This window comes from Pyxicephalus adspersus, chromosome 1 (genome assembly GCF_032062135.1).
Source record: "Pyxicephalus adspersus chromosome 1, UCB_Pads_2.0, whole genome shotgun sequence".
Lineage (NCBI taxonomy): Eukaryota > Metazoa > Chordata > Amphibia > Anura > Pyxicephalidae > Pyxicephalus > Pyxicephalus adspersus.
Genome location: NC_092858.1, coordinates 60,564,793 through 60,579,892, shown reverse-complemented (window position 1 = coordinate 60,579,892; position 15,100 = coordinate 60,564,793). Strand labels below are relative to the sequence as shown.

The 15,100-nt window shown below is 38.3% G+C and overlaps 1 protein-coding gene across 14 annotated transcripts in view; it reads left to right on the top strand.

Annotated features, from left to right (window-relative positions):
- DOCK9 (dedicator of cytokinesis 9) overlaps positions 1 to 15,100 on the top strand; it is a 132,742-nt gene that overhangs the window by 32,203 nt on the left and 85,439 nt on the right. For 5 of the 14 annotated variants that reach the window (XM_072411462.1, XM_072411455.1, XM_072411489.1 and 2 more), the window contains exon 1: positions 4,359 to 4,975. The exons of the other annotated variants lie outside the window; for them this stretch is intronic. In XM_072411462.1, the coding sequence (XP_072267563.1) occupies positions 4,847 to 4,975 (129 nt within the window). In that variant the 5' untranslated portion in view covers positions 4,359 to 4,846. Of the gene's footprint in view, positions 1 to 4,358; positions 4,976 to 15,100 lie in introns of those variants that run through there. 14 annotated transcript variants of the gene reach the window in all.

Below are 15,100 nucleotides of genomic sequence, written 5' to 3'. Positions count from 1 at the left end.
TGAGGTCACATGGATCTCCATATTTAGAAGCACGGGGTATTATCTCTAGTTGCAATGACTGCAGAAGGTAAAGAGCAATGGAAAGATGAGTGGTTTTTGGGAGGTGGGGGGATTAGGTGCCTAATCTCAATAAAAGAACACCACCAAACAGTAGTATCACTTGGAAATTGCTATAATTGTAGGTCTACTTTTGAAAAAAAACTTGTGTCTAAATTCAGTCTTTCTAAGTAACAGACATGGAACAATAGCAGCAAAATATATATATTAAAGTTAAGTTGATAGGCATAGTATAAAATCTGGTATTTCATGTTTTTCCAGGGTATTAATGCCTAATGTAGCTTTCTACTGTTGGTACATTTAGGCAGCAACCGCTGATTTTAAAGTACTAACCACTTACTTACTGTGATGATGTTTATTTGTTGTAAACAATACTTTGATTCCAATCTCTAAAAATAAAACCCTCATTTGTTAAAAAAAAAAAAAATGTTCACACTTGTCACCTGTTTTAAACAGATCGATTTCACATCACCACTCACTTCAAGACTGGGTCATGCAGGGCCAAGCTCACTGACAAATATTTCATTTGGACAAGACCACATGCTGCACACATTGTATGTTCTTCTTTTGTTGTAATGAAATAGGTGAAGAATAATATACACTTTTAGTAGCTAGTGATTGGTAAACTGTATGAAGGCTTTTTGTTACAGATAACGCGACTGAATGAGCCAAACCAGATTCGTCCCTCTCTCTGCTATCAGAAACTGAAATGTAATAATCCATTTGCATGCTGCTGGTGAATGCATTTCTTATTAGAAAGCCTTTAGTATCCTCAGAAGTTCCTTAGTTTTATGTGGTGTCAGCATTTTCCAGGGCCTGTGCTCCAGTGTTGGTCAACCAGAGTTCCATGGAACCTTTGGAGTTCTTCCAGAGGTTACTAGGGGTTCCTTGAGCAATCTGTGACTCTCAGGAAAGTTTAACTGATAATTATAATCTTGGCTATCTGTAAGCAGTGCTCAACCCAGAAATTTTTTCAAGCCGGGTGGGAAGAAATTTTAGGTGGGTGGCAGCCCCTGTATTGTGAACAAACTGTTTGGTAACCACCCAAAAACAGCTGGGTGGGTGCTGAAAAGTGCCGGGTGGTGCGCCCAGCTAAAAGTGCCTGGGGAGAACCCTGGTAAGGGAGGCATTCTTACCAATGGACAGTAATGTAGGAGGCATTCCTACTGACCATCACACAAATGTACTATGATTTGTGGATATAGTAATTATAGAAGGGGTTCCCTCAAGTCCTGAAAGGTATATCTAAAGGTAACCCCAGTTTAAACATTTTGGAGCCCCTGCTATAGTCTATAGTGTTTTAGTGCAAGGAGCTTGCTGATAGGAGGACATAAGTTAATTGGTTTGCTGCTTCACCTTTCATTGTCCAGTCCCTGGGTGGTGGTGGTGAGGGGGGTTATTGACACATAAAAATGAACCTGTAGCATAAAAAGATCAGACCCTTATCCCTGTCCGACTGAACTGTGCTGTTCAGAAAAGCTGTCTGAATCTTGTGTGGAATTTAAATCATTTTGGCAAGTAAAACCTCTCTCATTTGTATTTGATGTGAATTTAGCAGTCTCCCTGAAGCTTATTTTTGAGTGTAATAAGGAATAAATGATTGTGGTAGATGTGTATTGATTTGTTTAATTTGTATATTGTAGACTGTGTAGTGTCTTTTTCCCACTTTGCCTTATTCTAAAAGCGTGCCATGGGGGTACAGTACTAGCTGGGTTACAGCATTTCATAAGACTGAATCGTCTCAGACCTCATCAGACCATTGTCCCTATTATGGAGATTTGCCATTTATGTCTTTCTATTGTCCATAAATGTAACACAAACTTTATTGTAAACAATCCTAAGCTAGCCACAGAGCTTTCTCATCTGTCAATGCTATCCTCAGCATCCCTAAACATGAACAGCTGCCCCAGGCACCCATTTGTGTTTCAAGCTACTGTATGTATCGGAGTAGGGGCAGGCCTTCCTGGTGCCAAACACATGATACAAAACAGCAGCCTCAACCTCTTGGTCTCTGACTACCAACTGGTATTGCAGTCAGTTTTTTCAATCAGCAGGAGGTAGCAGATAAAAAAAGTTTTCCATTATGCTTGCTCTTAGCAGTACACTTTCTGACATGTAACTGCTGTTCTTGCATACTAATAGTTGCATATTTGCAGTGTGAGATCATCCAAGCATAATGTCCACACCTGCATCTGATGACTACTCTTCTTACCAGATTTGTAGCATCTCCCTAAGCACGCTCTATAGAACTCAGAGTTTAGAATTTAAAGTTCATTAGATCAGCGGTCATTAGGGGAGCACATCTAACACAAGCAAGTCAAGTTCTACTCCACCATGATGACCTCCTCCAAACAAAGAAACAGTGCAGAGAGAGCCATGACAAGTTCTAGTTAAGATTAGCTCCAGGTAATAATGGCAACTGGACCTCCCAAAATGGCAGAATTTGGGTTTTAATTATACATTCATGAATGGGATAAAGAGTAGTCATAAAAAATTAAATGAACAAGTTCCCCCTTAAAATAGTTTATTCATGTACATTTTAAAGACGTGGTTAAAAAAAACTGAATGCTATTTAGGTATTATGTCGATTTTTTTTTTTTTTTTTACATTAGTGCTTATGTGTGCAATTTTTGTATGCTGCAACCTTTGGTGCCAGCAGAATCTCCCTTGAATAACAAGGTTATAACGCCAAAAATGTAAAAGGGAAAGCCTAAATCAGTTAACCTAAACCAAACCCTTTACTTGAACCCACCCACCTAACCCCTAGTATCTAAACCTCATATAGAAATTTAACTTAACCCCTTAATCTGATTCTGTACCCATAAATCTAACTCTTAAATGTACCATTCACTCCTAAATCTAACGTGCAAACAGATCCACTCTTAATCTGAACTTAATATTTTCCACAAAGAAACAATTACAATGCTTCAAGTTCTTTGATCAAATCAAGTTAACAACACCTGCTGATCCAATAATGGTTTTGGCGTTCATAAATCTGACACATGTTGCTTTCTGTAATAAGTGGTCTATCCTTTTGTTGGTGGTAGATATTTTCCTGCAAAGTATCATCACTCATATTACTAAAAATTATTTCATTCCTGTCCACTTAAGCATGGAAGGTGAATGTGATTTGAGCCTTCATGGGAAATGCCTAGATTTACAATTTACACAGAGTGGGGACAGGAATTGCTCTTGTCACAGTTCTTGCTGTGTCTGTCTTCTGAATTAAATTCTTCTCATTTCAAGACAGACAAGTAGTTATCTGTTTTGCAGTGAGCAGTGGTGTTTTTCTGGTTCTTCTTGTGATAAGAAGACAAAACAGACCACAGAGTTCATGAGAATTGATAAAATTCCCAGCACGATTCTTATCAAGCTGTTGCAGGCTGTAACGGCTGTATATAAAAGGAAATCAGTGCTGTCTATTGGGACAGGAATGCTCCAATTCTATGTCAGGATTTCCAAAACCAGAGTGTCCATATCTGTGCTGGACTTGTCTCTTGACTGAATTTTGGTAATATTATAAGAACCTATCAACTCTTTGATGATTACACATAAGGTTCTTATTTACATTTTTTATAAAATGTATAAATTCATAAAATTCCTTTCTGCCCATTAACTTTGTGTCTGTGATTGGGAAGGTGTATGGTCTTAAGGCCCAATTGTTCTGTGTTTGGGAAGTTATTATCATTAATATTATTATTATTATTATTATTAGCCAGTATTTTTATAGTGCTGACAAACTATGCAGCCCTTTACCAAGTCCATAGTCAAATCACCTCAAAGGGGCTCACAATCTAATATCTCCACCATAGTCATATGTCATTAACGTAGTCTAAGGACATTTTTTTGGGGGAAAGCCAATTATCCTAACTGCATGTCTTTATGATATGGGAGGAAACTGGAGTACCCAGAGGAAACCCACGCAAACACAGGGAGTACATGCCAACCCCATGCATATAGATTCCTGGCTGGGATATGAACCTGTGACCTAGTACTACAAAGACACCAGTGCTAACCACTGAGCTGACTGTGCTGCCCATTATTCCCCATTCCATTTCCTAATAATGGGCGTATACAAGTGATGGCGGTGTGCACAGCACCCATTGGTCTTTGGAAAGGTGCTTTGTATCTTTAACAGACTTCTCAGCTAGCTGTGCGGTAAAGCCATTTAATTGAATAGTTTAGTCTTGGCATGTTGGTGTTCCCTCCCATCTGATTAGTACCAGATTACTAGGGTGTGTACATTTCCCACAGTAAAGACTTTTGCTGCTGAGATATCCAGTTTGTGCTGCCTGCATGGGATAACAATGGAAGCTAATATACCTGGTTTCTTTTTAAAGTAGGTTTTACTCTTAAGAACCTATAAAGAACAAAAGACTCATTGTACATTATCTGAACGCTCCTATTTATCCCATAAAACAAAAGTGTGCATCCAGCAAAGTAAAACTGACTGAGCCGGCTGCTGTTGGGATAACATCTGCTACTTCCAGCCTGGGACACATTGCACCATGCACAGCACAGCACTTGTGGCTTGTTTTCCTTGTGTCATGAAAACAGATCCTCCTTTTCCAGCCTGGACAGTATTCCAGCCCCCTTCAGAGGCCGGCTCACAATTCTACTGGATTTCTCCCTAGAAAAGACTTCAACTGTTTAATTCTCCTCTTTTTTTCTGCTTTGAGAATGGGAGAGGCACTTCCCACTCCCTCATCTTTTTGACATGCTAGCAAATACTGAAAGACATTGAAGAGTTTTGGGACCTGTTACTGAGATTGTGACCACAACAAAAAAAATGCAGAATAGGACAAACACTGGTAAAAGTGTCAAGAAAGAGCTGGTGATTGAGTCTCCTCAGCAGTATAAGAATGCTGTTGCCGCAGCTGAAGCAGAGATGGAGGCAGAGAGCCCAGCACCAGAGCCGGTAAGGCAGGGTGGTTCTTGTTTGGCTTTCCAATTTAGCCCTCTTGTGCAGCACGTTGCCATTTGTTTAGAGCCTCACCTGAGTTTACTAACATTTAGGAAATTGCTGTATGATTGTAAGGTGCTGAAATGTTTAGAAGACCAAAACACAGTTCATCATGGTGTCGCTAAACGTTTTAGGAACAACCTTAGATGAGTGTTGCCTAGTCTATGATGTGGTATTGAAATGGGTTTCATATGTGTCATATCATATATCATATATGAGCATTTTTTTTTTTTTTTTTTTTTAACTATTTGTTGTGCACACTTTTATGTATAATATATTAATTATTCCAGTGGTCTTGCAGAACTCATGTGGTGCCATGTTTTCTGTGAAAGTCTTCCCATGCAATATTTGTTAATGGCTACAAATCACTGCGCAATGTGGTCATTTCTTGAGTCTATGTCTTTTCCATTCACAGACTTTTAGTTCACATATTCTATTGCTGATTATGTATCATTCTTTGTTGTAGATCAGGGATTTAACACTGTTAGAGTTGAGTCCTATATTGGCTTGGTTCACGTGTGCGCTGACTGGTAAAGTTAAAGCTCTCCTCCAGCCCAGATCTTTTTAAGGAGTGGGGTAGGAACACCTTTTTGTTCAACTTTTGGTTGTCATTGGGACAGAAGGCATGGGAAAATCCTCCCAATAGAGTAACACAGATTTTTTTTCAACTCTAACCAAAACCATAAAGTGTCTTAATTTGGGTAATTTTAAAGAGAAACTTTTTGGGGTCTTCTTATAATGTATTCTGTCTTATGCAGTGTCCTAAAAATTAGTTAACATCACAAGTCCCAGCTGGAAATAAAGAACTGGTTTAGGAGGTTGGGTTGAATTATTGGATTGTTTTATTGCTGTGCAGTAACTGAGTTGATGATTGTTTATACATTTCCCTGTATGTGATACATGGCAATGTTAAGTTACTGGCATAGTCTCAAGTTTGGTTGTGGTGTCAAGTACCATAACATTTGGCATGCTGTGAAATGACAGCACTTGTTGGGAATTGGGGGATGGAATGGTGCTCAGCTGAAGAAGGAATGTCTGCTGGTGCAAGGGGAAAACGTGCAAGAAATAGGCACTGGAGTTGTAAAGTTTGGACAGTTGTTGTTCCTTATGATATGTCTTTTTCAGTTTACTGTTGTTTCTTTGTCTTCCACTCATCCTCTCATATTCTTGGACTTAGGTTTTCACTCTGTCTTCAGTAGCAATGGATGCTAAGGCAAATATAGATTTGTATCATACAAAAACATTATGATGGTAAATAATGCTGTAAACGTAAAAAAAAAAAGAATATAATCAGGACTTTACACTGTCCATACTTGTTGAAAAATATTTTCTAGATGGATCACGAGTGTCAACAAAAAAAAGGAAACCTTTTGAGACCTTATGGTCTCCACCTGCAGATGGAGATATGGAGGCTGCCATTGGTAATCTTTCTCACTGAAAATGCTACATACCTGGCCTTCAAGTGTTCGAACTTCACTAGCCCCATGACTTTACTGGGCTAGCAAAACAGAGAATGGATAAGTAACTCTTGTTTTCAGAAGGAGGTCAATGTCAGCCCACTTATTCTAAGCATTTAAGCATCGGTGAAAACTCTAAATTGGCAAAACTTTTCTGTGCTAGTGAATCAGAAAGTATCAACGTAACTAGGTAGGCGTGAAGCAATTGGTATTTTTCTTAAAAAGTCAGCCCTGACATGACCACCTACATAGCTTTCATTCTTACTAAAAACGTGGACATTTTGCAGACCAACAGAGAATCTTACATTACAAGAGTACTGCTGGATTTCATTTTTTACAGAACTATTAAAATACTGGAGAAAATAAACCAAATATAAAAAGCCTCAGCCAAGGCAAGCATTGATTTTGGTGCAACTATTATGTGTAGGATTGCAGGCACCTAGGACATGCACCTTGGTCAGATTGTCATTTAATGTTTAAGAATGACTTATTGTATTACAGCTTTAAAAGGGCAGTAGTATATATATGGTTAACTTTGTATACACTGACGACATTATTGTATAAGTTTGATGTATTCTTACAGTAAATGTATTATCTGCTTTTGGCCGGCGTCACACAGGCGCTATGTCTGCTTGTATCATTCCAGCCATTGACAGGCACTCCTAACACAACAATTCAGGCCCTGTCCAGTGCTCACACCATACAAAGGATTGGATACATGTGATCACTGTGCATGGTAATGGAGTGTCAGGTACACTTACAGTTTATACAGTGTAACAATACACTTGTCAATATTTCAATGGTGTGGGGAGAGCACCACCGATCTTCTGAACATAAAAGGAATAAGGCTGTAACTGTTCAGAAGATGTCATGTTGTGACAAGTCACATGGCAGATAACTATTCACATCAGTGGTGTCAAACTCAAATACACAGTGGGCCAAAATTAAAACCTTGGACAAAGTCGCAGGCCAAACCTGAAACTGAAATAGCACCACTACTACAATTCCCTGCGTCAAGAAAACAGTCCAATGCAGGGCTTAATGTTATGTTCCAGTGGCTAGAACTCTCTCTTCACTGAAATAGCACCACTACTACAATTCCCTGCTTCTATAAAACAGTCCGATGCAGGGCCACACATAGGCAGGGAGGCCACTGGTCTATAGATGCCAGTGATGCCGGTAATTGTAGTAGGTATTTCAATGCAGCGGCGGGCCAACTGCAATTCATGTTTAGGATTCCTTTGGGGGCCAAAAAAAGGACGTTGTGGACCAGATTTGGTCCCCAGGCCAGAGTTTGACACCCCTGATTCACATCATTCTTTTGCACTGTTTTCAATGGATACACAGTCACCTACACACAATCTAATGTCAAGATGACCAGCATTAGATGCTAAATTAAATCCCATAAATGTTTCACATTGCAAGATGTTAATGAGGAACTGAACTATGGAAGCTGTGGCAAATAATTGCAGGCCGAAAAACGACAGTATTGCTTATCCTTGCTTGTTCTGCACAGTATCTTAGTTTGGAGGAAGCCATCTTGGTAGTGGCAGGGCTGTCCTTCCTTATGTCAGGGCCTCCAGCAAGAACAATAGGCAACACAGTAGTGACACCACAAAATCTTACTTCTAATCTTCTAAGACTAGGAGTCTGAGGCAGCAGATTTACAGCTGTTAGCCCCCCCTCTCATACCAGCAAGTGATCTGTTATTTTTCAGGGGGCATTCCATGCCAAAGGTAAAACTTTTACAGCACTGCTTGGATGCAATTAGCTTTTTTGATTATTTTAACAAAGCACATCCTCTCATTTTGTTTTCAGTTTTTAAACCTATAAATAAAACATTTTTTGTTTGTAGATAGTTGTATCAATAAAGTTCACTAGAGACTGATGTAAACAAAAAACCTCTGTGCAGTGTGATGTCATGAGATGACAAATTTCTCCATTACTAAGTCTGGATGGACAGAAATACAAATAATTTGGCACGTAAAATTGCCCCTCTTAAATGCATTACACCTGTGCATTTAGATGGTTTCCTAGTGTTTGCCTTAGGGTAGGATTACAAGAGCATTGCAGTAATGCTAATGAGATATTCATCAGCAAAAACTTTTTTTTTTTGCAGGTGTAGACCTGGGAATGCTTTATTTTATGGATAATGCAACTGGAAGAGTAAGAACCCCCTCAAGGTTCTGGGATGAGTTCTGTGTGGCTTCTATGTTGATAAAAGGGACCGGAACTACTGTTTTTGTTACTCCAGTGCATATCTTGTGGGGGCAGTACACAAAAGTTGCATTTTTAGAACAGGAGAGGTCTGGAGAGGCATCATATGGCTTCTTGTGCATCTTGGTTATCCCAACTCCTCTTATTTCCAAAATTTAAAGTGTTTTGCTGGGAAAAAACAGAAACTTGACAAGACTGGTGATAACACAGGGAGTAATGAAAGACATTTCTTGCAGAAACATAGAAAACAAGACAATGCTGGGGCATGTTCTAAAGAGAAAGATGAAGGTTTGGGTGTAGATTTAGGTAATACCTGCACAAACATTTCAAAAAAAACTTGGGGCCAGGTTTTGGCCATTCAGTTGTTTACATAATCTCAACAAGAAAAGGATCTTTAAAGCTCTGAATGGGACCAAACACTAATGATCACCACACGATAATGTAATGTGAACTGTGGATACAGTGATTATAGCAGCGGTTACCCAAGACCTGAGAATGTAAAGTTTTGAACCCCTATGAAGTTCTTAACACTATGATTAGGTAGAGTCAACCTCTTTTATTTTTTCTGGTGACCATTGTTAGAAATGATGGGCAATCCAAAGTTTGAACGTCTTCATTAGCACAGTAGGTGAGTTTAAATCTTCCACTATTGCAGCCTATTAGCCCTCACAATGAAAAAAACAGTGCAACTCCCACTTCTAAGGATCTATAAGCTGCAAAATATTTAATTTTTTTTTTTTTTGTTTAGTGTTAAGACTGTTAAATTTTTTGTAGTAAAAACAGCATTAATTGTACCATTATGGTCTGTTTGGGAGTCCCTCAAACTGATCTTCATAAATATGACAGTCTTGTGCTCCATAGCCATGTTTCACACTTAATATATTTAAGCTGCTATGTTTTGCCTGATATGGTCTATATGATGGTGCCTATTCAATAGTCATCCACAACATAAAACTGTTCTGATTTCTATCGGGATACATTACACGTTGTAATAACTGTGGTATGCATTTAAGAAAAGGTAGTCACATGATGTTTGTTATAGCCAGGAACCATATAGAAGGATTGGATCTGAACAATAGATTTATCCCCACGCCCTTTATTTCACCTTCTGTGCACTGAAGCATTGTGCAAATCTATTTTACATCTGTGTTCAAATATTTTCATGTCACCGTTCCAGTTTTTTCCCCTGTGGATAGTGGACAGTGGATGTCCTTGTAGGACTGAAATAGTTTTCTCTTCCTGCATGACTTCATTAGTATGGTGCAATTCCGTATGTTGTATTAAAATGTGTATGCTGACTAGGTTGCCTTTTTTATTTTTTGAGGGGATGTTCTATTCGTAGGACTTTAAAAATGTACGAATTTAATATGTTCTCTTTAAGTATTTAACAATCTTACACTGAACACATTTTTCACAATCTGCTTTGTATGCAATACATTAATGTATGATTGGTTTTCGGTCTCTTATCTAAGAACCCTTTGCACTAATGGCAACCAAGCAGTTGGACAAGAAAAAAGCCTGTCCTAATTTATCTAGTTAGTGCGATAAGCAACACTGTCAGTGGCTGGCAGCATCCCCTTCCTTACATAGTGCAGCTTTCCATTGAAAGTCATATGTCTGTGGCTGGTGACATTGCCTGTCCTCACACAAGTGCTGGCATTTCCATCCGTGATCCTGTGCTGCTTTTTACATCTTTCTTTCTGCTACATTGATGCATTTATGGATTGAGACTCATTAGCAGAAGACTTGGCAACAAGCTGGTAAATCTCAGTGCAGTGACATCTGTACTTAAGTAGAAGCAGCCATGACTTTGTCTCTTTCACAATGAGCCAGTCATCGGCCCTGACCGGGCTCTGGTCACATTTGTGTCTTTATCGTGCACCTACTGACTTTATATGATACGCAGCAGAACTCTGCATTTCTTTACAACATCACAATGAATGACTTGAGTTTTGTGCAGTGTGTTGTTTCTCTTCCACTGTTGACAGCCTTATTCACAATAAATTGGTGTCCTAAAAACCCAACTTAGTATACAGAAAAGTTTTTTCAGTAGGTAACAAGGAGATTTTTTTAATAAATGTTCTTTTTCTCAGATGCATATTACTATAAGTGTTCTCTCCAGTGGCAAGGTGGCTATTCCATAACTCTTAGTTATGCATACCTGCCCCAAACAAAGAAATGTGAAATGACTTGTGCTGCCTCAGGTAAAGATGCTGATGTAGGCCTAGACCAGGAAATCTGTTAAAATACCCCAATGGAGATTTTACATGACCGGTGTAGTAGCAATTTTAGCTTCTTAGTGGTATCTGATGAGGCGTGTCATCCCCAGAACTGGACAATTTTCATCCACAGAGTGTCCTATATGGTTTGCTTGTTTCTTGTCTCTAGCATTAGCACTTAAACTTTTAAACGTTTACATCACAGTTGTTCCACCATTTTATAACAATAAGCAATCTGGTACATGATCATTTTTACTCCTGAGTTACTGAATTACCATTACCAAGAAGTCAAACAAAATTTGCCATTAATATTTCTCTGACTCTGACTTTAACCTTATCATTACCTGCTTAGCAAGAAAAACGACCATTTGTCTCTCTTTCCCAAAAGTCATTGTAGTTCAAAACACATGGAAATTTGTGAGCGGTATTGGGCTCAACATGTTTAAAGAAAACAGGATCTGTGTGTTTCCTTTTTATTGTTCTGTCAGTTAAGTGTTTGTGATGGCAAGAGCCATCTTTTTCCATGGATGTCGTTTGTTACTCTTTTTTTTTTTTTTTTTTTTTTTTTTTTTGAAAGTTTTATATGGTGACCCAATTGTAAATTAAGTTCAAAACACATGGAAATTTGTGAGCGGTATTGGGCTCAACATGTTTAAAGAAAACAGGATCTGTGTGTTTCCTTTTTATTGTTCTGTCAGTTAACCCCCTCTCATGGCAAGAAGCATCTCTGTCCATGGATGTTGTTTGTTTGTTTTTTTTTTTTTTTTTTTTTTTTTTTTGGGCCAATTTACATTACTTGCCAAAACTGCTATGTGCGTTTCAATTGTGCAGAATTTTGTTTTAAATTTTCATTAAAGAACCTGATCTGGGAATATATCGTAAGAATTTCTTTAAAAAAAATCTCCAATATTTTGGAAAGCGTAGGGGAAGGTTTAAACCCTGCAAGTTTTTTCCATCTGTCTCAGGGAGCTATGGCTTCATTTCCTGTCAGTAGGATAACAGCGGAAATCTTACCAATGTGAGGTATTTCCCTACTTTACAGTTGTCATGGAAGATTACTCCTCTTTTCCTGTTCTAGTGGCAACTCATTATTTTAGATCTACCCTCACATTTATCCCTGGTGACATGGGTGATCAGGACAATTAGTGTAAATGTCAATAACAGGGACTCGGACAGCAGTAAAGATCAAATAGTGGTTCCAACCCCCTCCCCACTCTATACTGATCTTAGAAATGAGTTACGCTTTGTTAACCTAGCTCTGTTTTACTGGAATAACACAGATTTACATGTAACTATATCTTCATATATCTGCATTACCCATTGGAGGTATGGGAGTATCCCAGTGTTTACCTGACCAGTGTTTTTCAACAAGGGTTCCATGATCTGTTTGACTATCTGTAAGGGTGGCAGTCTTTCCACTGGCCAGCAATGTAGGAGGCATTCTTCCTACTGACCACCACACTAATGTACTGTGAGCTGTGGATATATCATAGCGGGGGTTATATCAACCCCCATGTTAAAAAGGTTGAGAAATGCTGCTCTGGACCGGTACTGCAATGTGGGCGTGAAGGGGGGCATGGCTTGGAGGTCTAAGAACCTGAAGAATATAAATACCAGTGAACAACAGCCAACAAGTGTCCTCCGAATAGGCCCGATAAGAACATGAGTAAATGTGTATTTGATCAAGAAAGTGGATGAATGTGAGGAACTTGTATAAGAATGCTGAAGAAAGTATAATTTTTTGCAGAAATGGTCATATGGTAACATTTAATATTCGAAATATGCAGATGACCATACCATGTAATGTAAATATTGCTATTACTGAGTGTTTATACAAGGCCAGGCTTATTTATGTGATTAAATATTCAGTCTTATTATTGTGGCAGAGGATTCAGCCTTGTGCTGTTCTTCCCTGTGTGTTCATACTGATTGAAAATTATTACAATGTAGAGCTAGCTCTAGCCAAACAAAACTCTCACAAATCTGTAGGACACGTAGCTTGGAGTAGTAAGCATGTAGAAAGAAAAAAAACATAGAACAGAACTCCATTTAGAAAAAGGATTTAAAAACTAGAAGGATAAAAATGTTTGCAAACCCTTCCTATTAGCAGTAAATCCGATCTAGTGGTGCCTAGACCAGCTAGTGATCAGGGGTGAGCAGTCTGGGGTGCTGGAGCCTTGCAAGCCATGGTTGGAAGATGTGGGCAGCCACCTTTATCTGCCTTTTGTAGTGTTCACTGGCCATGCGTCTATGCTTCGAGTCAAAGATTGAATATATAATTGGCATCTTCATTATAAAGAATAATGATGCTGGTGTGCAAAGCGTGACAGCTGTCAGAAATAACTGATATTACTGCAGAAAGCTGAATGAAAACCTTTCACGAAAGAAATGAAATATCTTTTCGGACAACCCTCGGAAAATGCTAGTTTACTGGTGTCAGACCTATCTTCTGCCTTCAATTAGATTGCTAACCCAAAACAAATACAGTATGCATATTATTCAGATAGAAAAGAAATCACTATGTGCCCTTTTATTTATTGTATAGTAGCTGGGTTTACCTCTAACATGTTTTGGCTGTATAAATATATATATTTTTTCTTTTCTTTTATTTGTTTCTTGAGGGGAATTTCTGGCATTTTCCGTCTGTCTGATATGCATTTTTGTTCTGGGTCCAAATATTAGGCAGATTATCAATACAGCAGCTAGAAAAAGGGTTTAGCAGCGGCAGCCTGTTTCTCTCAGAAAGGTTTACTGAAAATCTGCTCCTCTGTGTAACTTCTCTCGTTATGTTATGATTTCTTGGTCATCATCATTTTTTGTGTCATTCTTTATTCATACTTTACCAATTCTCTTTCTGATTGATTTAGTTTTGCTAGCATTGGTTTCCAGGATTTTTAAGTATGCCAGAGGATATCACTGCTTTTTTTTTTACGCTGCAGTTCAAGTGATAGTGCTACACACTATTGGCTCTAAAACAGAGACTCACTCAAGACTTTGTGCTCACATTTTTTGGCTGACTTTCTATGGGAAAGCTAAAGGAAATACCTGGACGATGATGATTTGTTGTTTAAAAAAAGTGCATGATTGTATAGGCCAAGTTAAAGGCCTGATTTCAACTTTCACAGCACTACATAAATGGTAATATGTAATCTTACCCACCTTAAATGCAGACATTTGAGTGCTGTATGCTAATGTTTGCTAATTGACCACACTCTCCTTTCCCTGTGAGTGTGATAGGCGCTGGTTACTATTACAAAAAGAATGGTCTTCATGCATTCAGGTATTTGGGTTAATGCTCAAAGGAAGGTAAGGAAAGGAGGCATTCCTATGATTCTTCATGTTTTTCCTGCCCCTCCCAAGGTTCAGAAGAGATAGTCTTTTAGCTGATACTTAGTGTATATATGCTTTTTTTTTTTTTGTTGCCTTGTGATTTCTTTCATGAAGTTACATTTGTTTGTTATGGTTTTTTTTTTATCAATATTATTATTATTACTTTCTGCCTGTATTCTGTTTTATGTTTGTGTTTCTCTGCTGTGTTTATTCTTTCTTTGTATTCTATTGTTTCTACTGCTTTCCTTTCTGTCAGCTACATTGTTTTCCTTCTACTTTCCTCTGCAAGAACTTTTGTTTCCATATTGTTGCCTAACAACTACTCTGGCTTTAGGCTATAACCTCACTGTGTGTTTCTATTGCAATGCCCCACCTTGCCCTACTCTATTCCTTACATTTGCTGAATTGCTGAGCCTTATAGTCCCCTATGTGGGTAAAAACTTTATTCTGGAATGATGTAAAATCATTTACCTATGTTTTTTTTTTTTTTTATTCCGCAAGAACACTCCATTTACTTTAATGTTTCCTCATTTGTGTTTAACTCTCACTCATTCTTTTGCCTACTAGAGAACAAAGCCGGTATAGTGAAATTAAGATTTTGGAACAATTTTGGATATCCTTAACCTTTGGGAGTTCCTAGCCCTGTCAAACTCCTTTTTTGTTATTTTAGCAGTTGCTCTAGCTGTCAAAAGAAATCTCAAAGTTTACTATTTCCAACTAAAGTTTCAGTCTACCAGTCCACATTCTATTTATTCCAGTTTCCAATTCCAATTACAGTTCCACTTTTAAAAATTCACAATCAGGCAGGTGCAGAAAGGTACAGACAATGTCCCTTCTACAACAATCCCTCCAACTTG